This window comes from Bufo gargarizans, chromosome 1 (assembly GCF_014858855.1).
Source record: "Bufo gargarizans isolate SCDJY-AF-19 chromosome 1, ASM1485885v1, whole genome shotgun sequence".
Lineage (NCBI taxonomy): Eukaryota > Metazoa > Chordata > Amphibia > Anura > Bufonidae > Bufo > Bufo gargarizans.
In genome coordinates this window covers 577,312,179-577,327,792 of record NC_058080.1, presented here as the reverse complement: position 1 = coordinate 577,327,792, position 15,614 = coordinate 577,312,179, and the positions used below count along the sequence as shown (strand labels likewise).

Here is a 15,614-nt window from a genome sequence, read left to right as displayed (position 1 = left end):
CCGTAGTGCTTCCGTTCCACATCTCTCATTGCTGACCCATTCAGGTTGGTGCCCATGTATTGCGGGCCGCAATACGGCCACGGGTACACAACGTTAATGTGCAAGAGGCCTAACACTGATTAGCTTTCCTCAGTTTAGGTAATCCATATCAGGTTGGCAGGGGTCACACTCCTGCCCTTCTACCTTTTGAAGGGTCAAGGTGCTTCAAATAGCTGAACGGCAGAGGAGTGTGAGCCCCGCCAACCTAATACTGATGACCTAATTCAGAGGAAAGGTCATCAGTATTCTACCCTTGCACAGCCCCCTTTAAATGAATAAATAGAAACAGACCATTAGAGTTCAATAAAACCTGCTGTTCACTGGTCCAACAGACTCTGGAGTGCAGAATATGACTGCATTTCTTGGTGTTTTATTCGGCTAGTTTCACACCGACATTAACAAAAAATCCCGGCACTATTGCAGAAACAGGTCGGATTCCTTTATAGTCAATAGGGCCTAGCAGTGGTCTGGCCCTTTCCTGCTGAATACGATGAACTCCAGCAGGCAGTTTCTCTGCCAGATGATTTTAACACTAGTATGAAACTAGCCTAACACATTAACTCGTATCAAGATCTCTAAAGATGCAGAGCTTGTTAAAAGACACAGCTCGCGTTCTATAACAAGATGTCACCACAATCCCAGGGCTAATCTTCCTTCTCATTAAGCAGACACTGAAGTTTTCCAGTTAAAGTGCACAAGCAGAGATCTTGAAAAACGAGAGGAACTGGTAAAAAAAAACAAAAAAAAAAAACATACCCCTGACCCATAATTGTCCCTGCTGCTTCACACGCTGGAATGCCAGGTAAGGTCTGCTCAGCCACTGGTTGGCTGTAGCAGCTGAACAGGCTTTTCCTCACATTTTGGGCAAATCAAGCCAGGACCAGAAGTGGGGGGACTGGTGAGGGAGCGAGTAAAGTTTTAAAATTTTAAACCTCCTTTATAAAGCACTTGCAAAAGTTTAAATTTTTCACAACCATTCAATTTCATTAGTGCCACATACACACTTAAAGCAGCTATATGATGATTGACCTAAAAAAATGAGACATCATAGTACACCAACACACACTGTTGCAGCTTTCTCCCCATCACAGCTCAGGAGGCATGTTCTTTCTGCTGTAGCTCTTTCCCTGTAACTGCCACAGAAGACATAACATGGCTGGTGGCAGCTGAAGATCTAAACTAAGCGTGTGCGGTAGACAAGAAATAAGGAAAAAGACGGCAGATGGCACCGCACAAACACTAACACTTTAAAGAGGTTGAACAACAGAGAACATTTACCATTTATGTACAGTATAGGTCATCAATATCTGACTGCTGGTGAACCACAGGGATCACGAGAACAGGGTACAGAGAACCCTCTTCCTCCTCACTGGAGGAACACTGAAACAAGGAGTTTGAATGGAGTGGTGGTCATCCAAGCTCCCTGCCACTCCAGTCAATGTCTGTGGGGATGACCGAATAGCGTGCTTGGAACCCCCATTCTAGTGAACCCTGTAAGGTCCCCAGTGATCAGACATTTATCACCTATCCTGTGGCTAGAGGATATGTCCATGTGTTCATGGCAGGACAACCGCCGTCAATCCATGCTCTATAAAAGCTACATCCACACAGAATCTAAAATAGTGGCAAAAACAAAACATGAATTACAACATGGTCTGCAACATAAATGGACATGCAGATTTCACATTTGCACCACAGGACAATTGACACTGCATTATTTTTTTTCCTCTTAGCAGCGTATGAATGGGATTTCTTACAATCTCATCCACTGTGCTGGTACTTTACAAAGCTGAGCATTTGCTACATGAAGAAGCGTGAACATGCTGTAAGATGCCCAACTGGAATTACACTCGTAGGCATGGAGCAGAGCTTCTGGAGGACACGTCAGAAGATCTTGTGCTACCAGCATCACTAATTAGAAGGGATTGCTGACCGACCGTAGCAGCTTCCAGAAGCATGTGCAGCCAACTAACCACCCAAACTCCAGTTTGGTATAGTAGATGTTCCATCAGGTTTCCCCACAAACAGATTCTTTTTTTCCCCTATGATCATCATCATTTTCTTACTCTTCAGATGATGTAAAAGCAGCATAATATACAAACCAATCTCTCCTGTTTGCAGCAGTGCATATATACAGCATTTCATGTTTATATGCTCACATACAAGGTTTTATGTGCCAACCACTTTCGTAAGGACATGCCTTTGATTTCTGGTGTAGTCTAAACAGGCACCTTAGTAACCTGGCAACCCATTAAAACTTCTTAAGACTTGAGTAAGGCGCCAAAACACGTACAGAATACTAACCAGCCCATCGCAAAACAGAGTAGATGTTTGCAATTATCGCCACTCATGTGGTTTCACTGTAAAATGTTGTCCCCACAAAAGCAGACGGCCATCAACAAGTGACGGCTGAAATGTGTCCGTTTGCTGCAGTTAATGACATTCTTTTAAAAAGGGCATACTAGTCAAAGCCATCCCCTCATGCCTGTATTTTATCTTCATGTATGCCACACCTTACATTTAAAGTATTACCGCCATTTATAGCTACAGGGAATTTTTTATCCCCCCCCCCCCTTAATATTCTTTATTTAGCGAATTTGAACATTCCTAGAAGAAAAACTGCTCTGAAGTGTCCGTTAGCAGCGCTCTCCATCTGCACAGTACAGTGAGGACTCTGGGCTCACCGCTTTTGCCCTCATTGATCTGCCTAAAAAGGACCATTTGTGATAGATAAGTACACAGTCATTTTTAGGCATATATAGGAGGAAGGGAGGGCAAAAGCAATGAGCCCAGCGTCTTAGCAATGCTTATATTAGAGTGCTGCTAACACACACTTCAGTGCAATTTTTCTACTAGAATTGTTCAAATTCGCTAAATAAAAGTAAAGTAGATTAGAAAAAACATTTCTTATCCCTGTCCCTACATATTAGAAAAAATAAAAATAAAGTGTAAAACGCCAGTTACACTTTAAGGCAAAAACTCAATTCCCTATTTACAGAGTTATACATACCCCAAATTCCACTTACCTTAAAAGCAACTGTCCCGTGATCCTCAGTCCTTTATCATGCTGCAGATAAAGCCACTAGGGGTATCGGACACACAAAACCAAAAGGCCTAGTAAAGTTCAATAATGTGGCCAAAAGCAGCCTTTTCAGTCTGGGCCGGGGGAGGGACGACACTTCATAAAGTGTTCACCTTACTTTCTACACCGCTCTGAACCAAAAGGGAAGATCAACCCTCCATGCGTCCTACAGCTGGTGATTTGGAATACCCTACCTGTCTAAAACTATTCAAAGCAAGGTGACTGATGGTTGCTTATGGAGGACTGTAGTGACCCAGGACCCCATGACAAGGGCACAAGCCCTTTGTATTGTGAGGATTTCAGCTCAAGCCAGCAGCAATATACCTGGATGTGCAATGTAAGTGTAGGACAGACTCAAAGTAATGGGAAACTTAACCACTTTTATTCTTTAGCAACAATACAGACTGTAATTTCTTGCATCGTTACATGAACCGGCTACGACGGAGTGTTTCAAAGGCAATGAATACTCACTTTAGTTGATTGAGTGTTGGAAGGCATTTGGAGAAAAACACCACAATTAGGACGTTTAATGACCTAAACTTTGGTGGCTGAGGGAAGTCAACCTGAAAACATGCTCTAACAGTTAAATGAAGGTTATTAGTGTCACTTTAAAATAAAAATAGATCTATACAATATGTTCATTTGGTCATGTGCTATTTACAGGTTTTACAAAATAAAACAGGAAGTTAAATACAAAGTTATTTCCCCAACTCTGGTTAATACAGGTTAGAAGAATAACTTGCAATGATAACAGATGAATGGTCGCTCGCCAACTGAAATATAATCCAGCTGCCTCGTTGCAGTGCAATTTTCTGATTACACGCATTCATAACGTTCTATATAGAAAATGAATTATTAAAAAAGAAAACATAAGGAACTTATGGTGATAAAGCATTCGTAAGACAAGACATGTTGCTCTGTCCATTAAAAGGTTTTATTATTTTTTTTTTTACTAGGCTGTGAAGTATAGTCCATGAAATGGGCAACACTGGGGGGGGGGGGGGGGGGGGGGGGTGGCTACAATAAAAATACATTAGACATTTAAATAAATAACCTTAAAAATGAATGGAAGGAATTTGAACGATTTGAACTTGTTGGGAAGTCTGCACAAGCAAGAATGGGCATACCTCTTACAGAGAATCAGAGTGGTGTAAACAGAAAAGAAGTGAAATGAGAGACTGGAACACAAAATACTGACTGAGGTAGCAGTTATCTGCTTAGTGCAGAAAAGAAAACTGGCTTATGGCTAAATTAATATATAAAAAAAAAGCCCATCAGACAGACAGTATAATGAGAATCAAAACCAAATGACCATGCAGAAACACAGAGCATGCTTTGTAATTTTAGTTAATTATTGTCACACATTCCCTAAATCTGCTACCAATTTTCGGCAGATAATGTCCATTGGATCAAATTAAGAGTTCCTTTTTGCTTCCTTTTTTTTTAGTTTTTTGCTTCTTTAAATGAGAATGGATATTATGAAACTGAACACTGTACATGCTTTTTCCATCTACAAAAAATATTTGCATAAAATAGTTAGTCCTCTGTACACGGCAAAGAACATTATGTATAAAAAAAAATAAAAAAATAAAAAAAAATAGCTGGCTGTCAAGAGGTTTGGATGGGGTAGATGGGAGCAAAATGAGAAAATAAGACCTAGTATGAGAAACAAACTTGCCTTCACCAGCACTAAGTTCATGTGAAAATTCAGCAGAAATAGACAGTTGCTTTAAACAATAAAAAAAACAAAAAAAAATGAACAGGTTAAGTTAAACATTTCCATTCTGTAAAAATGTCAGTCAAGACCAGAACATCTCAGTAATGTTAGTGTCGGTGCTGTAAAGCCAGATAATCAAAGGCAAGAAAATGAACACAAACGGCCAAGAAATCCCCTCAGTGCATGCGGAAAAAGTGCACGGTTTGGCGGCAGGCTTTTCACACTCTTTACCAGGTTCCAAGTAGTTACGGGCAACAAATTTAAGTGCCTCATCCAGAAGTATAACAGGTAATGAGATTTTCAGCACCATCAACCACTGAATCAAGTCCAACGGGGTAATCTGGAAGATAAGCTATAGAGAAGGAGAAAAAAGGTCAGAAGGTAAGAAGAAGGTCAGCTCCGGCTGATAGAACTACCTCAATCATTACTGGCTGTGTGATGTGAACATACCGGTAATGGCTCTACATAAAGAATTAGGAAATGGAGTGACATGGATAAGCAAATGGATCCCAGGAGCCAGACGTTCTCCCATGGAGGCATCCTCAGAAGGGACTGGTTTTCAGACAAGCTGTAAGAAAGAGAAAATGAAAGTTGGACACTAGGAGTCCTAACAGTCTCTGCGAGCGCCATATTCAATAAACCGCTACAAATTCATCCAAAATGATTTGCTCTTAACAGGTTACAAAGACACAAAAGGTGGAACACAGACATAATAGTGAGCTTGGGCGTCCATACCACTTACCAGAGATGCATTTATCCATGGGTAGTACGTTTACAGGTGAATGGACAGAATAATGGCATCTTAGCTTCTTACAATGGAAACATTAAATAGCAAAGGCAAGTCTAAAAGGCTCCTTTAAAAAACAGAAAACAGCAGCAGACGTTACCTGTTCAAAGCGTTACACATTTCAATAGTAACTAGGACAGACAATGCCATAGTCATTGGGTATGGAGACTCAAAGACTTCACATGAAACGTCTGCAAATTCTGGGTTGTCCGGTTTGCACTGAAGAAAGTGGCTCTACAATGAGAAATCAGTATATATGAGGATTATGATATGATTTGAGATATGAAATGAGATATAAAAAAAAATAAGAGTCAAGATGAATACCAGTTGGTAGAAAGTAACTCTTGGTCCATCTTCAGCTGCAATAAACCACCAGGCTGCGGCTCCAACTGTAGCGGCACCAACATAACCTGTTTAATAGAAGGCCACAATAAGATCCAGCAATGCAAATAAAACATTTTGTATCTTAGTAATTTAGCAGGATTTTCTTTGGCGTTTTCAATGGCTTTTTTGTGTCCAGAAGTTACTTTAAAGTCTAAAGCGGACTAGTAAAATCACTACATACAATACATTTTGGTATGCTCTAAAAGATACAATTTTCTTTTCATACGCTTCTCTATAGAACTTGAAAAAAAACGACAGAAAAACAAAAAAAATAAAAACATTCAAAATATTACAATAAAAAGACCAAAACTAGGCCTTTTTAACCAGCATTTATCATCCTGTAGGACCTGTGTGTGAAAATGGCCATAAGTTCCACTTTCAAAAACCCTTCTTACAAGGTTACTGCAAGGCAATTGAGATTTGATCCAAAAGCGGTTCTATCGTCTGTTTTATTAGGGTCCATTCACACGTTCGTAAAACGGGTCCGCATACGTTCTGCAATTTGCAGAATGGGTGCGGACCCATTCATTTTCAACGGGGCCACAAAAGATGCGGACAGCACACTGTGTGCTGTCCGCATCTGCACTTCAGTTCCGTGGCCCTGCAAAAATAGAACACTTTTCCACAGACATGGACAAGAAAAGGCATTTCTATTATAGTGCTGGCCATGTGCGCTGCACAAAAAGCGGGACACACATGGCCGGAGTACATGATTTGCGCATACGCAATTTGCAGACTGCAAAACAGTTGCGGACATGTGAATGGACCCTTACTGAGATGAAGCAAACTTACATCCAATAGCAAGATAGCGAAAGAATAGCCAGCCACTGATCAGAGGTTCCTTGGGATTACGTGGTGGCTTGCTCATAATGTCCAGATCCGGAGGATTGAAGCCCAATGCAGTGGCAGGAAGGCCGTCTGTTACTAGATTCACCCACAACAGTTGAACAGGAATTAATGCTTCTGGGAAGCCAAGGGCAGCAGTCAGGAAAATACTAGTGGAAGAAAAAAAAATATATATATATATATATATATATATAAAATCGGTAACAAATATTAACAGATTTTCAATATTTCTTTGTTTAAAAACAAAAAACAAAACAAAAAGCAAACTTATTTAAATATAGTGTAGACCTGTGGAACCAGGTAAATGTTCTGTCAACTTTACAGCCAACAAAATCTTTTGGTAAAAGTGTCACTCACCAAACCACTTCTCCAACATTAGAAGAGATGAGGTAGCGGATGAATTGCTTCATGTTGTTGTAAATCGCCCGTCCCTCTTCCACAGCAGCTACAATAGTGGAGAAGTTGTCATCAGCCAGAACCATTTCTGAGGCCGTTTTAGCAACTGCTGTTCCGGACCCCATAGCTATTCCAATCTCTGCTTTTTTGAGAGCAGGGGCATCATTTACACCATCACCTGTCTGAAAAGGAGAGAAAGATGGGTTACTCGCACTTGAAACCTTAAAAAAAAAAAAAAAAAAAATTTACATTCCCCCACACACTACAAATCGAACATTTGTGAAAACACACTTATTTTATTCACATTGCATATCTAGAAGATAGACCACCATTATCAGAGTCCTAGAAACCTCTAAGTTTTAGGCTACTTTCACACTTGTGTTAGGAGTGGATCCGTCTGGTGTCTGCACAGACGGATCCGCTCCTATAATGGAAACGCTTGCATCCGTTCAGAACGGATCCGTTTGCATAACTGTTTATTTCAGATCTGATTTTTCACTTCGGAAAACTCAGATCCGATAGTATATTCTAAACACAGAAGCGTTCCCATGGTGATGGGGACGCTTCAAGTTAGAATATACTGAGAACTGTGTACATGACTGCCCCCTGCTGCCTGGCAGATGCTGCCCCCCCCCTCCCGTATTTAACTTATTGGTGGCCAATGCGGCCCCCCCCCTCCCTCCCCAGTATTAATTGTAACCAGTGCGGCCCCCTCCCTCTATAGTCATCGGTGGCCAGTGCGGATTCCCAGTATTAAATATGACCAGTGCGGCCTCCCCCTCCCTCTATATTCATTGGTGGCCGGCCAGTGCGGATTCCAAGTATTGTGACCAGTGCAGCCTTCCCTCTCCGCCCCCCTAATTAAAATCAACCCCCTATAGCACAGACCTGTCACTTACCAGTAGGAGGAGCGCCCGGCCGGTCAGACATCGCAGCTCTTCAGGTAAGTATAATGCTTGTATTTATTGCCAAGTAACCATGGCAGCCAAGACTGCAATAGCGTCTTGGTTGCCATGGTAACCGATCGGAGCCCCAGCGATTTAAACTGGGACTCCGATCGGTACTCTCCGCTGCCACCAATGATGGGGGGGGGGGGGGGGGGAGAGATTTTAATGAGGGAGAGGGAGAGAGACCGCACTGGTCATAATACTTGGAATCCGCACTGGCCACCAATAAATAGAGGGAGGGGGAGGCCGCACTGGTCATATTTAATACTGGGGAGGGAGGGAGAGGTCGCACTGGTGATATTTAATACTGGGAATCCGCACTGGCCACCAATAAGTTAATTACAGGAGGAGGGGGGTCTGCCCCCTGCTGCCTGGCAGCATCTGCCAGGCAGCAGGGGGAAGTCATGTACACAGTTCTCAGTATATTCTAACATGAAGCGTCCCCATCACCATGGGAACGCCTCTGTTAGAATATACTGTCGGATCTGAGTTTTACGATGTAACTCAAATCCGATGGTATATTCTAACAGAGGCGTTCCCATGGTGATGGGGACGCTTCAAGTTAAAATATACCAACGGATCGGAGAAAACTCCGATTGTATATTAATAGGGACTCCTGACTTTACATTGAAAGTCAATGGGGGACGGATCCGAAATTGCACCATATTGTGTCAACGTCAAACTGATCCGCCCCCATTGACTTGCATTGTAAGTCTGGACGGATCAGTTTGGCTCCGCACAGCCAGGCGGACACGAAAACGCTGCAAGCTGCAGTTCGGGTGTCCGCCTGCTGAGCGGAGGCCAAACTGATGCATTCTGAGCGGATCCGCATCCACTCAGAATGCATTGGGGCTGTACGGATCCGTTCGGGGCCGCTTGTGAGAGCCTTCAAACGGAACTGGACATGTGAACCCAGCCTTAAACATAGGAGAGGGCTACAGAGTCCGGTCCTTAGGATATACTTTTGACAGGTTAGATTCATGCATGCACATTTTGGAGCATTTTTTGCCAAAGAGCAATTTTTAAAAAAAATTTATTGGGAGCATCCTGCTCCCAATAAAAATTTTAAAAAAATTGCTCTCTGGCAAAAAACGCGAGGGAGAAAAAAAACGTGGGAGAATTTTTTTTTAATAAAAAACAGCCAACAAAGTTCCCAACTAAAGTTTTGTCCGTCTGCGAGCTCATGGTTCGAGAGCAGCAAGGCAGCAGTGCTAGAGGGTCCCCATTTATTAGAGAGTAAACTAACTTACCATAGCAGTAATTTCATCAAAAGACTGTAGAAATTCAACAATTTTTGATTTGTGCGAAGGCTCTACACGAGCAAAGCACCGTGCATTCATGCAAGCATCCCTCTGAGCAGCTAGAGATAGCTCATCAAATTCACGGCCAGTGAAAGCCTTCTCCGTAACATCTTCATCTTCACGGAAGATACCAACACGTCTGCAAATTGCGACGGCCGTTCCTTTGTTATCACCCGTAATCATGATCACGCGAATACCAGCCTGCCTACACATCTTTACTGATGCTGCCACTTCTGTTCTTGGAGGGTCCAACATGCCAACGCAGCCAACAAATGTCAGATTGGTCTAAAGACGAAGAATAAAAACAGCGTATTTAATCTCAAGGCAGCACGACATATGCACACAGCTAAATTAGTGGTTGTAAACATTTCATTTGACAATTAAGCTAAAACATGGCTACTGCTACAAAACCTCTCACCTCATACTTGATAAAATTGGTACATTCTTGCAGATTCATGTCCTCTTTCCGTGGTGGGTTATCATGCGTTGCCAGCGCCAAGCAGCGCAGGGTGTCTCTGCCTGAACCCCACTCTCTGATCACACTCGTTATCTTCTGTTTAATTCCTGGAGTCAAAAGGACTTTTCCGCTACCAACACGGATATGGGTACAGCGATCGATTAAGCCCTCAGGGGCACCCTAGAGAAGGGATAAAGTTAAAATGCTGAAGGATAAGGCTAAGATAGAAATTCCAAAAGGTAGCCACCAATGAGTGAGATATCCAGAACCCGTTACATATGACTAGAACGTTAGGCTTCACAATGTCCCTTCCGTCAGCTCCCCACCATTAGTAACTGGTAAAGTGACAAACACACAAGGAACCACATTTTCCAGTTATGCTCTCCTCTTCCCTTGACCTAAATATTAGTAAGGCTATCAATTATCAATATCACACTGCCCACATTTGGATCACTTTTCATCATGAAGGTAAGAGTACAGATTCTTGACTTTACAAACTGTAATAATTGAGTTGGCAATTACCTTGACAAACATTTTGTTCATGTTGGTACGACTTGGCTTGTTTGGCGTACAGTACACCGACATTGATTTTCTATCTCTTGAGAATTCCAATGTGACTTCCTTCTTCATAAGTTGTTTTATAACCTGGAAAAAGGATCGAAATCATCATCATCAGCGCTCTGCCTCAAAGTCACATCTCATCCCACAACTATTCTAGAAAGAACGGACTACATTTTCTGCAACCAGATAGAATAGTCACCATGCCCCACTTGGCTATCTTCTAGCATCAGACCAGTTAGACAGTCATGTTTGATGCAACAGGTTTATCAGACACCACAACAGCCGCGAGTACAAAGGTACTTAGGCTTTGAAGCTATGTACACCTTTCAGGGGCATTTTTAGGATTGTATTTTACTTATTGTGGGATAAATATTTTCTGAGATACAAGACTAAAAAAGAAAAAAAAAAAAAGCCATTTTGCAAGATGTCACTTTTCTTTCTTTGAATCACCTCAGCTGATGGCTCATTTGTACCTCTTATCGCCGATCTCCTGACCACAAACTCACAGCTCAATTCTTGGGCTGATGGGATACAAAGAAAAACCTCCCTGGCTGTAATGCTCTCCGCTGTGATTGGATCGTGGCACAGGGAGAAGGAGACGCCCATTGAGAAACCCTGGCGTCTCCTCCTCCCTGTACCAATGAACGCACGAACTTCAGGAGAGCACAGCGGGGCGAATAATAATAAATAAATAATAAATAATAATAAAGACATGGGTGGCAGCATCAGCGGGGGGCACCACGCAAGTCAGGTATTTAGCTCCTATAAGTAAAACAGATCAAAGGTCCTCTAACTATTGTACCTCAGAAACTGCTGCTTTTTTTGTAAAGACCAATTGAAAAAGTTATCTTCAGCCCAAAATGAGTAAAAATGCAATAAAGTATGCTCCTCACGGTGCACATAGCCTTTTATTACCAATACTGTTTAAAGACTTTTGGTCATCAGCTGTATTCATAGATAATGAAATTAAAGGGAACCTGTCACCGGGATTTTGTGTATAGAGCTGAGGACATGGGTTGCTAGATGGCCGCTAGCACATCCGCAATACCCAGTCCCCATAGCTCTGTGTGCTTTTATTGTGTAAAATAACCAATTTGATACATATGCAAATTAACCTAAGAGTCCTGTCCCTGACTCATCTCAGGTTAATTTGCATATGTATCAAATAGTTTTTTTTTTACACGATAAAAGCACACAGAGCTATGAGGACTGGGTATTGTGGATGTGCCATCTAGCAACCCATGTCCTCAGCTCTAGACCCAAAATCCTGGTGACAGGTTCCCTTTAAAAGAATAACCTTTTTATCCTGTATCTAGAATAATCTGCAGAGATCCCACAGTGGTTTTCCTACTTTCGAGATTACGCCATGATTTCATAATAAACATATGGAGTTTTTCCTTTGACCCTAGTACTATACATACAGGTGGTACATTGGTCAAGACCTTCTAATAACTCCAAGAATAACTGTAAAACAGGTGTTTAGGTAAAGGGCAGCTTACCGAGTTACAAGCATTAGCACGCTCAATTTTCGTCAGTCCCTTCAGATCTGTGTCAAACACATTCATTTTTTCAACCAAACAGGTAAGAGCAGTCTCCGTAGCTTCCCCAACTTTCTCATAGACTCCTTTAGCCTATATTTCATGAAAAGACAATCATAAAGGAATAATAATAAAAATAATGATTCTTGAGTAACACACTGCATTTCATATAGTCTTTAAAGTAAAAGTCAACATGTACAACTTCCTTAAATTTCGGCAGAGAGGCCTATAGTCACAGCTAGGGAAAATCCCGTCTGATAAAAGTCACTTTCATACTTCAGAATGCCATAACCGGCTTCCTTTTTTGAGCCCCATGACTTCATAATGTAGAATAGAAAACAGGGTGAAAAAAACTGAAAGTCATCAGTTGGCTAAAGAAAGCGCTCGCCCTTGTCTACACGCCAGCTGTCCGTTTTTCATTCTGCATCACATTACTTAATGGACAGATAGTGGAACTATTGGAGGATAAATGGTCCCTTTATATCGCACTGCACCAGGTATCAGGCATTAAATATACTTCAGTCATACAAACCTCATTAAAGTCCAGAGATGAATCATTGCAAAGTGCACAAATCGTGGCCAGCTCTACCAGTCCATCATACTGGTGGCATTTCACAAGTTTATCATCTTTTAGCCTAATGGTGTACATGGACAAAAAAATATCTACATGTCAAACAAGGTAACACATAGCGATAGGACATGTATATTATACTTGCCACTTCCTTCATTGCAAATGTAGTTTACATTACAGTCTAAGCTGCAGACATGTTCTCATACCAAGACTACACTGCCAGAACTGCCTGTGCCCAGGCGGCTGCTTTTTTTAACCCCTTCCCCCTGGCATGCATTTTGGGCATTATAGACATTACCCATAGATATCAAAGAGGACCTGTCACCTCTGCAGATATGTCTGTTAGTATCTACTTTCAGTCCCAAAGTAATAATGAATCTGGTGCATATTTTCATATAACTGCTTGCTTTCAAAATGAGGGGGTAACATGCAAACATATGGCATGTGACCGCTGCAGCCAGTCTCAGTCCTCGGCCGTATTTAAACAAGCAGTGGCAGAAGGACCATCCAGCTCCGCAGAGAACGGAGCGAGTAAGGCTACTTTCACACCTGCGTTCGATCGGATCCGTTCTGAACGCATCCGCTCATATTAATGCAGACGGTGGCTCCATTCAGAACGGATCCGCCTGCATTAGAACACTGTGAAAGTAGCCTGAGCGGATCCGTTCAGACTTTACATTGAAAGTCAATGGGGGACGGATCCGCTTGAAGATTGAGCCATATGGTGTCATCTTCAAGCGGATCCGTCCCCATTGACTTACATTGTAAGTCGGAACGGATCCGCTCGCCTCCGCACGGCCAGGCGGACACCCGAACGCTGCTTGCAGCGTTCAGGTGTCTGCTTACTGAGCGGAGCGCTGGCAGGCAGATGCATTCTCAGTGGATCCGCCTCCGCTGAGAATGCCTAAGACATGTTAGGCAATCAGGGAGCTTGTCCAGGATTTATCATCATCTCAGACATCCCCTTTAAGTATAAAATAGTTAAAAACAGAGGCTGCATTCAGAAAAGAATTACAAATATTCCTAAAATGGAAAAGTTCCTGGAGCATAACGTTTTTGTTAGGAAACTGGTGTGAATTGCAAGCCAAAAAGACGAGAGAGAAAAAAAAACAACTTACACTTCTCCCGTGGGAGCATAAGTGGAGCCAGTTATTGAAAACTCATTCAGAAAGCAGGAGTCGCCTTCAACTCTGTCGACAACAAACATCTGTGGAAAGACGAGAAGACAGTCAGAATGGGCAATTTTAGGGGAAACTAGAGAACATAACCATAAAGCCAGGTTGAATTGTCAGATTTGTGTGCATTCTGTGCTGCCCTCCCCTTATTCAATGGGAAACCCACATGCTAGTATATACACACACAAAACGTTGCAGTTAAAACGGACACCATAAAGCAGCAAGGACAGGCGCCTTCTTGGTGCAGCGCATGTCCACGATATACAAACTGCAGCAGATAGAGGGTCAGCCTATGACTTCTGCTGCAGGTTCCCCGATAAAGAGATTTTTCTGAACTGTACTTTTACCATCTGAACCCCCCTTAGTATATGGACTACACACAGTGCAGGATTAGCCACGACTGTGCATGACAAATGGCGAAATCAGCATCAGAAAACTGCGCCATAAACGGAAATGCTGCAGATTTTAAAACCACACTGCATGTCAAGTTGTGTGTGAATTTTTCTGCTGGAAAATTGCTGCAGCACGAGGGTGAGATTTGTGAAGATCCCATTCACTTTGCAGCCGCAGCAGATTGTCCGCTGGGTAACATCAATGTGCCAAGTGTGGCTGTACCCTTACACTGGACTCATTCCTTTTATGCATTTTTCTTTCCAAAGTGTTATTTAGTGATTTAAAGTGAACCTGTCACTATTAAAAGGCAGTGCAATCTGCAGGCAGCATGTTATAGAGCAGGAGAAGCTGAGCAGATCGATATCTAGGTTTATGGGAAGAGATCCAGTAACACTTGCAATTTATGCCTTTATAGCTCGGTCATTCTGGGCTTTGAAGTCCAGGAGGCGGTCCCATCAGTGATTGACAGCTCTCTATACATAGTCAGAGGGAAGGCTGTAAATCACTGATGGGTCCGCCTCCTTGACTTTAAAGCCCAGAATGAGCAGGAATATAAAAAGGTCTAATTTATAATTCTGAATCCTCTCCACATAAAACTATATATCAATCTCCGCTCAGCGTCTCCTGCTCTATAACATGCAGTCTGCAGCTCGAACACAACAGGACAGGATCCCTTTAAAAGACATTCTCCTGACCAGTAAAAGGGCAGATCTGATGGCCATGTTCACACTGTTAAATGTTATTCTAGCAGCATCAGTCAACATACATACAGTACGTGGGCACGGCAGTGGCAAGGACCGAGACCCTGACAAATACTAAATGATTGCAGCTCCATTCAGCACCAAAACCAAACCTCAGATTTCCACTGCCACAATAATTCAATCTAATTTCATTCCAAATGCAGCAAGAGATAACAGAAGTCACCCATTCACTGCATAACCTGCAACTCCAATATCACAGAACCCGATAAACAGCAAGTTTATTCCTGTAAGAAATACTAGGTACTACCCCACGCCCGAATATCCCAGGAGCAGTGGCCAATAGCCGATGGCACCTAAATTCATAGTTTTTCTTTTCTGCTAAACTCTATGAGAAATCAGTTTTTTGACTCAAGTCTAAACTTGCAGGATAACAGGCCCAACCGGATGGACAAATGTCTTTTTTTGGCCTTATATACTATGTTATTATGTTACAGGCTTAAAGGGGTTGTCCAGAATTAGGAAAAGTGTCTGTTTATCTATGAACAGTGCAAATTCCTGCCCATGGGCTGTGTTCTCCATTAGGGTCCATTCACACATCCGTATGTTTTGCGGATCCACAAAAAACACAGACACCAGCAATGTGCGCAGATCGCCGGCACTATAATCGAATATGCCTAATCTTGTCCGCAATTGCAGACAAGAATAGGACATGTTCTATT

At 42.3% G+C, this 15,614-nt stretch overlaps 1 protein-coding gene across 2 annotated transcripts in view; it reads right to left on the bottom strand.

Moving 5' to 3' along the window:
- ATP2A2 (ATPase sarcoplasmic/endoplasmic reticulum Ca2+ transporting 2) overlaps window positions 1-15,614 on the bottom strand; it is a 41,501-nt gene that overhangs the window by 8,031 nt on the left and 17,856 nt on the right. The window contains exons 9-20 of one of the 2 annotated variants that reach the window (XM_044275761.1): window positions 13,745-13,833; window positions 12,588-12,690; window positions 12,017-12,148; window positions 10,479-10,601; window positions 9,918-10,136; window positions 9,449-9,784; window positions 7,213-7,433; window positions 6,802-7,004; window positions 5,950-6,035; window positions 5,726-5,859; window positions 5,289-5,406; window positions 5,070-5,190 (exon numbers count right to left, since the gene is read on the bottom strand). In XM_044275761.1, the coding sequence (XP_044131696.1) occupies window positions 5,070-5,190; window positions 5,289-5,406; window positions 5,726-5,859; window positions 5,950-6,035; window positions 6,802-7,004; window positions 7,213-7,433; window positions 9,449-9,784; window positions 9,918-10,136; window positions 10,479-10,601; window positions 12,017-12,148; window positions 12,588-12,690; window positions 13,745-13,833 (1,885 nt within the window). Of the gene's footprint in view, window positions 1-3,481; window positions 5,191-5,288; window positions 5,407-5,725; window positions 5,860-5,949; window positions 6,036-6,801; window positions 7,005-7,212; window positions 7,434-9,448; window positions 9,785-9,917; window positions 10,137-10,478; window positions 10,602-12,016; window positions 12,149-12,587; window positions 12,691-13,744; window positions 13,834-15,614 lie in introns of those variants that run through there. The other variant, XM_044275760.1, reaches the window with a different exon arrangement.